Here is an 11,234-nt window from a genome sequence, read left to right as displayed (position 1 = left end):
CCACTGGTTTACAGAACACCTTGAGGCAGCCCCTGTCCCTTCCCTGAACTCAGATGATTTAAATTCTCCTTGCACTTGATGGCAGGTAGGACAAACAAGCCCAACCAGATCTTTTTGGAGCATCCCAGCTCTGGGTCCTGACCCCATGGCAAATGAAAGGATTGGGTGATGAATCTGTTGCTCTCCTGCTGCACTTCAGGATTCAGTGAGGGGTTTTTTTTGCTTCAACAACTGCTGAAGAAGGATTCTTGCTGGAGACTTTATTACAAGGAATATCTGCTTTTGCCACTAGGAGGAAATTTTGTCCCGTTTATGCTAGGATATAAAGGAACCTTTCTTGTGCATTTTTGCAATCTCACTGGGAACCAAGAGTGAACCACTGAGCAAGAAGAGCATTTTGTGACAGAATCCAAGCCCACAGCACAGCACTGGATGCCTTGGGAATTGTGGAAGACCAAACTGGATGATCCTGCCCTTGGGAATCCTCTCCTTCAGGCCCCAGGGCTTGGGAATCTCTTGTTCTTTGAAGCCTCGGGTTCACTGCCCCTTTCAAAGTGTATTAATTCTGTGCCTTGCTGATTCTATATCTAAAACTTACCAGTGGGTAAAACACCACTTGTGGTGCTGGAGATCTTGGTTCTCTAACCTTGGCCCTGTGGGATGCCTGGTCAAAAGGCATTTCTGTGTCTCAGCTTTCCCAAATGATAACTGGGAATGAGGATGTGGGGAGTCCTTCCACACCTGTAACACCAAGTGCTCCACAAGAGTGTAACATTAATGAGTTCAGTTTACCTCAGTAGTTGTCAGTATTTGAATAAATGTCCAACACCCTTTAAATACTCCTCTTTTTCACCCCTCAACAGGCTTTTGGATGAGGAACTCAGCAAGTTAGTTTTGTGAAAACTGAGTGAGAAGCATCTTAAGCGCCCAAGCCTCTGAAACAGCATGGGAGCTCCTAGGAAAGCTGATCCTGGTAGGGATTTTTGGACCAGTGCTGGTTCTGAGTTTTCTCTGAGCTGGCCATGTCTTCTGTCTCTATAAGAACAAGCTAAAATCCTCTAATAGCCCTCCTCAAAAAATAACCCCACAAGACTCCAAACAAAGCAAGATCATTAATTTTGAACCCAATGATTATTTAGTTTCCTGACTCTTGGGTAAATATTAGATAGATTCCCAATTTCAACCTGAAGCAGTTTATTTGGCTGCTGTTCACAAGTCAGACACAGCAAAAATCAAAGAAATTTCTTTTGATTCAGGTTGGGTAATATTGCCTGAGGGGTAACATCATTTTCATTTCCACACATCCAGCACTGGCACAAAACGGCATGGACAGGTATGAGAAATGGATCATGGATCCTTGGTTCTAAAATTCCAGCTGATAGTTTCCTTTTTTTTTGTGTAAGTAATAATTACCAATAAAAATGTTGCTTGAAAAAAAGAGAACGTGAAAAGAAAAACACCGTTGCATTTGATAAAGCAAAATCCTTTGCAGTACTACCAAAAGAAAAAGAAAAAAAAAGAAAGAAAGAAAAACCAAAAGAGAGTTAAAACAAAGATAGAGGTTAAATAAAAGATCCAGGTACCAAAGAGCAAAATTTAATGAAAGCCAAAACTGTTAAATATGGAATCCTGTTGAGAAAAAATGTCAATGTCTTTAAGAGTTTTACCATTACTCTATTTTTAAGAAAAGTGTAGTAAAAATACATATTACAAGTTTACATTTTCCACGCTTTTGTCCTATTCACCTATTTTTTTTTTTTTACCCCTCCACTGATCAAAAGCCTTTGACAGCTGCATCTCACATCTTCTTGTCACAGGTGGCCAGTTCTAGCACTGCTGCTGCTCACGAGACTGCTGTGACCTGCTGCCAGGGGGTCCTGCTCCTGCAGGAGGATGGGGCACTGGTGGGTACCAGTAGCCTGTTCCCACCACACTGGCCCAGGACATGACAAGAGCTGGGTCAGGAGACTCATCTGAGGGCTCTGGACATGGAAAAATGAACTTGTGCTGATAAGGATGCCACCACTTGTGCTAGTGTTACACAGAACCGAAGTTAAAATTAAGAAAAGCGGGTTAAAAATAATGATAAATGACAGAAAGCGCCCTGAAGTGGTGTTTGAAGTGGCTGACAACAGAGTTCATGTTCAGCGATGAGAGATGAAGATCACAATGCTCCCAGTTTTGGAGAGAGGAGTACATTGTCTGTGTCCAAGCTTAGGACCTTGACTCTGACTTGCTGGTCTCCAAATTGTTGCATGACAAGTGAATAAGTGGAGCAGATGCTTCAGAGCAGGCTGGTGTTAAAGGTGGTAAATGTATTGCTCTGCACAGTCATACACTAATGGAAACTGGTATTCACACAGTTTCCAGCCTTTCTTCCAGATTCTCCTCATAGACCCGTGCCAGTCATTGCCTGCATCATTTTCTCCTCACCTGCCTCTCTTCTTTCATGGCTCCTCTCTTGCTACGTTGCAAAAAACAGAAAAGAGGAAAGAAAATGAGAAAAAAGCAGCTCAGAATGCTCCAGTAGCAGCTCGGTCCCTGGACAGGTATTTGTTGGACCCTGTGAGAACCTCTGAACTTTATTTGCCATCAGTGAGGTGGGACCAGGCCAAGTGGGCTCACTGTGGCCCCTGCCCCACAGATCTTCTCTCACCAGGGGTTCCCCTGGGAATCCTTCACTTGAGGATGTCACACCCTGAGGTGTCTCAGGCCCACCAGGGAGGGAAGCATTTGTCTGTCCATGCCAGGGACTCTGGGAATGAACCTTCTGGAAAACCATTTTTGCCCCCTTGATCTCCAGGCCTTGGCTGGTCCCCCCGCTGTCTGTCTGGCACTGTGGATTTCTGCAACACCAACTTTGGGGTCAGCAGCCTGCTTTCCTGGCTTGTGGATGCTTCCCCCTCCCTAAGGATATGAGTGGGAATCTGCTACGGTTGGCTTTGTACCCAGACAGGCCACAGCTTGATGGGGAGACTGAATGTGACCAGCACTGATGCTGCTGAATGTCGTGGTTGCTTGAATTATGCTCTTGTACGATCTCCTCCTTGGATTGCTTCAGCAGTTCCTTCCAGGAATCCATTCTGGCCAGCTACCTACTGTCCCTGTGAGTTATAAAAGAATGGCCATAAGGGGTTTCAGAGCAGAAGGGCAGGGTGTCCCTGTTGCAGCCCCATGAGCTGTAGCACGTTGCGCTGGCTGTTTGGCAGCTGTCTGGAACTGGGTGTCTGGAGATGGCCTTGCCCAGCCCGAGGTGGTTCCCTTATGTGACCACCTGAAAGGGAGCACACACAGAAGCTAAGCAATGAAGGAATGGTTCACAATTGCTTATTAGCCCCCAATAACCTGGGCAGGAGAGTCACACATGAGGGGAATACCACATTTACTTTCCTTCTTCAGCAACCGACCGTGATCTTAGACCAACCCTCTGCTCCAGTCTGCCACTCTCCACTCCAGGCATGTGATTTTCTTCTTGAATCACCAGTCACCATCTCTGGGAGAATTACTGCTTTGTCCTCACGCTACCTGGGGTTTCCAAACTCACCCATGACTTCACCCCCTGTGAAACAGCCTCACGTTTTTGTTCAGGTTTCTTCCTGCGTCGAGTCCTTGCTGCTGCAGGGAGAGCCGTGGGCAGCCCTGTCTGCCTTGCTGGGATAACTCCACAGCCTGAGTTCACCACAGAACAGCAAAGGCAGAGTCACCATGGGCAAAAGGGGCCAACGCTGATGCCCTGCACTGAGTTCAACTCTCCACCTATCTGTTTTTCTTTTTTTTGCTGTTAGTAGCTCAGACGTTGTGGTTTGCATCCCAAACTAAACCAGATTGAAGGACTGAGCAGGGAAGGGGGAAAGGGCTGATGTTACCCTGACACCACAGGAATTAGTAAGAAAAAATATATATATTGCACACACTAAGACTTATTAACAACCAAGTTAAAACAAAATGGTGTAGTCCTCATTAGTGTTCCAGTGGTTCTTTGATCAGGGATGGTTCATGAGTCTGTAAAATCCCATCACGCTCTCCTTATTGCAGTACAGACCTGTTTCTGTTCTCCTGCCAGTGGATCTGTTTGCAAATAAAAAGGGAAATTGATCTGATTTCCTTGAGAAGATCCATCCAATTGTCCCTTCTGTCATCATCGTTTGTCTTGTTGGTGTTGGGTATGTTTTTTGGCTCTGGAGGGGTGGAGTTGGGCTGCCCCTGCTCTCACCCAGGCAATGGGTCAAAAGGCCAATTATAATCCCGTAGCTCCCAGGGACATGCCAGTGCTGTGGCTCATGCATGGGATCGTCTGCATGGATTTGGGGAAATCGTGGCTGACCACACGTCCATTTTCTCCACTGCCTCCTGCTGCAGCCGGCCTGGGAAGGGTTGATGTCTGTATGGCTTCGTTGATTGATTGCTGTGGGATTAAACAAAAACCCTTTTTAGGAAAGACGGGGGGGTCTCCCCCTGTCCTTTGCAATGTTGGAGAAATTACAATATTAACCAGTGTTGTCTTTCTGTTACTGTTCTCCCCTTCCTTGTCTCCATTCAGACTCTCACTTTCTGCGTGTCCCCACTGCATCTGCTCTCTTCATTCACACCTCTTCCGCATGCAAAATTAAATCTTTCAGCAGTATTTTGGGGGATAAAGCATCAGTGCCATATGCCAAAAACCTCCTCGAACTCTCCAACATAAGAACAGTCATCCTGGATCTGAGCAGAGGTATTTTACACACTTCCCCCAGAGAGATGCTATTGCTACTCCAGGACTGTTATGCACGGTGGACTCTGACTCACTGCAAACATATGTTTAACTTTCCTCATGTGAGAATTTGAGCATGTGCCTGTGTTTTTGTCTACAGTGATGACTGAGGTAACTAGGAAATGCAAGCCTAATTCAGGAAAACAAATTTCACCTTCCTGTTCCAGATACATCCAAAACATTCGCTTTCAGAGATCTGAGGAAACCACCTACTTAGAACAATTCAACTAAAAGATAAAGCCAATTTGGTTTCTTTGCATTCAGGCTATCTCCAAGGGCACCATCATTCTTCCTGGACTGGGATATTCAGGTGAAGAATTATTCATAACAGATAAAGCTGGAACAGCTATTGAGCCACTGTGTTCTGACACTTTTTTTGCTGTATTTTGTGCCATACCTAGCTTTACAGTAGGCACAAATGATAATCTAGTCTTTGTAGTTCCATGGACACTATTTGCTCTTATTATTTTACCCCTGTGCTCAAGGTAACTCTCCTTGCCTGTGGAATTTCCTGAACCTCAATGGGAAAAGAGCTGCAGCACATTTCCAGTGCACTAGAAATGTTATTATTGTTGACAAAACATTGAGCGTGCTGTGAAATGGCGACATAAAACCCAAAGAAGCAGTTGCTTATTTTCCTTTTGATTCTGGGTGAGTTTCAGTGAAATAAAAACCTCTTTGGATTTTTTGAAACTCACTGCATACTTCATGTGCCCATAACAAATTCCATGCTCATGGGAGAGGTCAAGATGAGGAAGACAAGGGATGTGTCACATATCCCACTGCCTCCTTGAACACCATGGTGGCTGTATAAGGGATTGCCAAGATATATCAGCTCTGCAGATGCTGCATTAGAAGTTTATCTCCAAGGCTCTCAAATATCTACCTCCAAGGCTCTCAAATCTAATCCACTCTTGACACGACACTCAGAAATTCAGGCACACCAGAATTTAGGGCTGAAACAGATCTCCTGGGCTGTAGGAAATACGCTTCTGCAAGATCATGACAGGCTGGAGTTAAAATAACCATTATAGGAGACACTGGAGGCCAATTTCTTTCAAAGAGGACCCATAATTCTGGAATTTGGAGGCCCACATAATCTGTTCCAGGGCAACAATGCTCTGAGCATGTATTGGTGTTGTCAGCCTGGAAATAGTGCCAGCAGGGTGCCAGCAAAGGGAACAACAGGATGTGAATCATTACTGCACTCCCCCAGTTTTATCTTGCTGTTAAGAGCCTGGGTTTGGGGATTTTTCCATATTGCAGCAACGGGCTGTATCACACCAGCACACTTCATCCACGCTGCACACACATTGCCACAGTCTGCCTTCATTAATTTTAAGGAATTTCAATGTGTTTCTGTTGCTAGCGCTGTGGCTTTGCCCTGTGTCTGGATTTTGAATTAATTGAATTCTGCCACGCATCTGATCTTGCATCAGTTCCCCACGACAGCCCACTTGACCCTCTTTCAGCTTCCTCAGATGACCCTATTCCTTTCTAGCAAGCTGAGTGACACAGCCACTTCATTATCCCTATGTCTTGGCTTTCCACCCATGGTCTGGGCTGCATCCGTCTCTGAAGGCAGCTCTGGAGCCGGGGGAGGAGCAGAGAGAGGGCGTGAAAGGCCGTGGAACGGGTTGCCACCTTCATCCGCTTGGATTCACTTCTGGACTTGTAACAAAACTCGATTAAGGCAACCAGCATGGCGAGTCCGAGCCCACCGATGAGGATATAGAACACCCCCGCCACGTTGCTGAGACTCAGCGCGCTCGTCTTGTCCTGGAAGAGAGAGGAGGAGGGAGGGAAAGGAGGGCACACGGGGAAGGAGAACAACGGAATTAATATGGAATTGCTCTGGGAAGGGCGCTGCACAACATAGCAGTACTGGCATTACATCATCTTCCTCTTTAAATGCACGAGCGACATTTCTAAGAGCATTTTTTTTTAAATTTTTAATTCGGTGTCTAGTAAATCTAACGTTTCCCTCACACAAACAAATAAACATTTCCTCGGCAATGTGACTCTTGGTAAAGGTTTGGGAATGTCTGTTTTTCAATCAGCTAACTTAAATGCTTGTTTTATCCAAAATGTCTAGTTTGAATTATTGATTAAAGGAGGAAAAAAATTTGAAGTTTTCCTCCTCTGTGACATTTGCTTGTCCCTGATGTCTTGCCTGAAATAACCTGTTCTCTTGGAAATGCTCATTCCTTCATTCCTAGATTGTTTCCCCCGCAAATTCTGTTGCTGAGCAACACATTGAAGTGGATGGGCTTTTTTTCCTTTTTTTTTTTCTTTTCCTTTTCGATTCTGGGGTTGAGGTGACACCTGAGCTGTCCTCAGAAACTCATTTGATTTCTATGTAATAGGGCAGTTATTTCATATGCAATCAAGACCTGCTGATGCATGTCTAAGCTAATTATTTGGTTGGCAATAAATAGGGCTATTAATGAGCCGCAACTTTTAGTCAGCAGCTACATTCTGATTTTACAATTGCCTAATGAATCCTCACGGCTCTCTGGGGAAGAGACAAAGCTCAGAAAGACTCCTTTCACTGCGAGGGAAACCAAGTTCCCACATCTAACCCCGATGTCACCTCCTGCAGTTTTCAAAACCTTCTCCTCCACGATGACCAGGTTGAGTTAGGATGTGAGGATAATGTGGGCAGCAACAGCATCCCAAACCTGGCTCAGCTCCATGTGCAAGGCTCCTGTTTCTAGTCCAGGCTTTCTCTACCATGGACCAGAGTCCCCTGCTCCACACTTGCTGCTGCTCTGCAATATTGACTCCATACCTATTTGACAGCAGAGATTCCCCAGGGCCAGCCCAACAGCTCAGTGCAAATCTGCTGGGGCCACCAGAGTCTGAGCAGCACTGACAGCCCTGCTCTGTGGGCGTGGGAGGAAAATTGCATGTGGCTCGTTCGAGGTGAAGCCACACAGTGAAAGGATAACATCAGTGCCTGTGGAAGAGTCTGCAGCTGGTGATGAAGCCCCTGCACAGTTCTTGGTGTTCTTCTCTGCTGCTCCATGGACACATGGACTGGTGGGTGGCACAGCCTGTTCCTTGCCCTCGTAGGACACTTGATTCACTTGCTTTTCTTGGCAGGTTTTACAAGAAGCAACCCACGTTTTTTGGGAAGGGAGGGGATTCAGGAAACAGAAAGGGATATTGGAGTGACGTCGGAAGGGTCCAGACTGGAACATCAACATGGGCAGGGAAGGTTTCAGTACAGGGCAGTCTGCCTGACAGTTGTCTTTCAGGCAATATGTTTTGCAAAGGATTCTTTTCCTGTATTACAGTTTGATGGCAAAAAAGAGTCAACCCTCAAGGGATGAAAACATCTCAATTTTTACCATTAAAAAACCTCCTGTAACAGAAGATAATGTAATTATTTTGTTTTTTAATTAGAAGAAAAGTGGGTTCCAGTCAAGGATGCTAAAAAGATTTTTTTTCTATTTCTCCTTCATCTGACCCACTGCCCATGAAAGCTGCCAAGCTTCTTCCCAGCTGGAGCTCCCACTGTGGGATCTGGTATCATGGGGAGCAACTTTCCATCCTGAACTCTGCTGAAAGATGCAAAGGTTGTTATGGGGCCATCCCTGCTGAGTTTCAGTTGCTGGAAAAATCTCCACGAGTTTCTGTGCCTTGCTGATTGATCACTTTGACAAGGGACTTGTTGCTGTGTGCTGGTGGGAAGGTTGGATTTCTCCCTTGTACAGCCTTCATGCACTGGTCAGGTTGTAATCTTGAGGCTTCCTCTGTGCTCTCTGTAATGAGAGATTTCTGCAAATATCCTCTTAATTTCTGCAGCTGCAATATTTGAAAGATTATTTCCCTGGTCTTTTCTAATCTGCCTCCATGCAGTTTTCCCTCCCAGGCTTGATTGTATATTTGTTTATTCATCTCTTCTCTGCAGGTTGTTGGGTGTACTTTTAAGCATCAGTTGGGAAATGCTGGGAGTTTTTTAGTGGAGCTATAGAAAAGCAGAGCAATTACGCCAAGGAAACTGTTTTTACAACATTATCAGGTACTTTGCCCTTTAAAATTCAGTCTGAAGGAGCTGCCCCAGCTCCAGGGAGGGATAAAGACACTAAAAGGGGCCTGCCCTTCTCAACAACCTAATCTTTTAGCCTGCCTTCTTAATGAAATGTGGTTGATTAGCACATGCTCTCTGCTCACAGGGAAGAATGGGGATAAGCAGGTGGAGCAGCCTGCTTATCTGGGTATTTCTAATAATTGTCAGCCTATACTTCCACCTTGATTTAACAGAAGGGTGGAAGTCTCCACAATATCAGGAACGTCCAAGCTTTGTGCAAAAGGATGACACTGTAGACAAGAGAAAACCTATTGATGCCCTCCTTCAAATAAATGGATCAGTGCAATCCATACTATAGTCATTGACTTGCAGCCATAGAGCCTTAGGAAATCTGCCTTCCTGGCCTCTGTTGGGCATGAGAATACACAAAATTTCAGGGTTTATTTGGCACGATATTTATTTCCACCCCCAGTCTGGGGTTCATGGAGCAGTGAGGCACATCCCCAGCTGGCTGCAGTGGCAGAGCAGTCTGGCAACCAGGAAAAGCTGCTGGTTCTTAATTCCCACTTTCCTCCTCATGCCAGCAGCTAAACAACCAGTAAGAGAGAGGAGATGACCCAAAGAAGTTTCCTGCACCACCACTACAATTCATTTCGGGACTGTTACGTTTTTGTTGCATTTACTTTGCAGTAGCATTATTATTGTCATTGTTATTACTCTTATTACTGCTATTCCTATTATTACTGTGACAATCTGGGTGAACTGAATGTTGTCTTATCTGCAAGGCAGAGGAAAGCATTGAGAGACACAGTGGTAGGCAAAGATGCAGGGAGGGAAAAAGCAGCCTGGGTTTCACTTCTTCTCCTTAGTAAGGTTTCTCCCAAGGAGCCAAAGGCAGATTCCTGGGGCACTGAGGAATGCTGAGCTGCAGGAGCACGGCTCATGGCACAGCCTGCTACCACGAGCAGGCTGAGAAGTGAAACTGCTCCTGTGGTGATGCTTGACTTCTTGCTCATCCTCCTTTTAATATCCTTTTTCTTCCTTCCCTCTCCCAGCAGGATACGCAGAGAGGTTCTTTGGGCAGGAGTGACATCTCGCTGCTCCCATCAGCTGCAGGACCTGACCCACAGGAAGGGTCAAAAGCCCTGAGTGCCCCACTGAGGCTCTGCCTGCTGTTTCCATGCACGATCCTGCCCCAGTAATGCTCATAATAACAAAAGGTCTCAAATTATTCTATCTGCTAGTGAGGACACTCCCCTCCTCTCTGCTCAAGCTCTGTGACACCAGATGCTCTCCTGCAGAGTGCCCATCACTGAACCAGCTTGTTAGTGGGAGTGTAAATGTCACTGCTCGTCTCCCGCAGCAGCAGAGCCCTGACGTGGGGGGAAGATTGGCAGGTGAAAAGAGAAAGAAAAACCCATCTTCCCAAAAGAAAAACCCATCTTCCCAGCCTTGTTGCTGCAGCAACCAGGCACCTTCCTCTCTGTTACTCTCAAACATGGCACTGCGTCCATCATCCCCTTTGTCATCATTTAATCCTTGTTGGCTGACAGGCATTAGGGCCGAATTTGCCCATTTTCCAGCAGGACTGGTCCCTTCTGTCTGTCACCCAGTGTGAGCAGAGCCCATTGGCAGCACAGGGTGATGACACCTTGAGTTGTTGCACTCTCCAGAAGATGAACTGTACATAGAGCAGGAGACAGCTCTGGAAGTTGAGCTTTTACCCCCAAAACTGTGCAGACTTGAGTGGGTTAAGGCTGAAGCTCAGCATTAAAGACGTAGCACTGGCTATTGTCTCAGAGTGCTGCCAGGGGATGTGCAGGAGCACATGGATGGCTGGGGATGAGGCTGCTCAGTATAAGACACCTTTGATTTGAAAAACCTGCCAATTTCCTGCAAAGCCAGGGCAAGGCACTAGCAGGATTTGTTCCTTTTAACAAAAACAAAATTCTTCCACTGGAGAAGAGGATTGGGAAATGTGTGTCTTTGATAAATGTCTTTTAATTGCATGACACACCTGGCTGCCCCTGAAAGCAGCTTGCCATCCTGGTCTAGGAAAAAAACTTCCTTTCTCCCAGTGCCTTACAAAAGCCCCGGGAATCACATCCATCTGCCACAAAATTTAGAGTACCTTGTCATTACATTTCAATAACACAAGGCATCCCTTGCAAGCCCATTTCATAGCCTGCAAAAAGTCCATCCTGTGCTTGTTTGCAAAATCAAGTCCTTCTAGGGAAGTGCCTGTTATAGTGTCTGTCTCTCTCCTGCTGTGGTGACTAGAGGGAACTCAGAAAAGCTGGGAGACAGGACCAGGAATTGGTGGATGGTTTCTAGCTATGTGCAGTGCTGGAGGTGAGTGTGTACAGAAAAACCCCGTGCCTGTGTGAAGGAGTGGCTGCTGCATGTTCAAGGTAGGAACAAGAGCAGCAGGGACACTGATGCCCAGTG

At 46.0% G+C, this 11,234-nt stretch overlaps 1 protein-coding gene across 2 annotated transcripts in view; it reads right to left on the bottom strand.

Moving 5' to 3' along the window:
• Window positions 1–900: 900 nt before the first annotated feature.
• The window catches only part of GRIA1 (glutamate ionotropic receptor AMPA type subunit 1), a 119,995-nt gene continuing 109,661 nt past the window's right edge, over window positions 901–11,234 (bottom strand). For both annotated transcript variants that reach the window (XM_063413571.1, XM_063413572.1), the window contains exons 15-16: window positions 6,395–6,529; window positions 901–4,426 (exon numbers count right to left, since the gene is read on the bottom strand). In XM_063413571.1, the coding sequence (XP_063269641.1) occupies window positions 4,238–4,426; window positions 6,395–6,529 (324 nt within the window). In that variant the 3' untranslated portion in view covers window positions 901–4,237. The remainder of the gene's footprint in view (window positions 4,427–6,394; window positions 6,530–11,234) is intronic.

The sequence above is a fragment of the Prinia subflava genome, chromosome 16 (genome assembly GCF_021018805.1).
Source record: "Prinia subflava isolate CZ2003 ecotype Zambia chromosome 16, Cam_Psub_1.2, whole genome shotgun sequence".
Classification (NCBI taxonomy): Eukaryota; Metazoa; Chordata; class Aves; order Passeriformes; family Cisticolidae; genus Prinia; species Prinia subflava.
The sequence above is the reverse complement of the archived record's forward strand: the minus strand, read 5'-3'. Positions and strand labels throughout refer to the sequence as shown.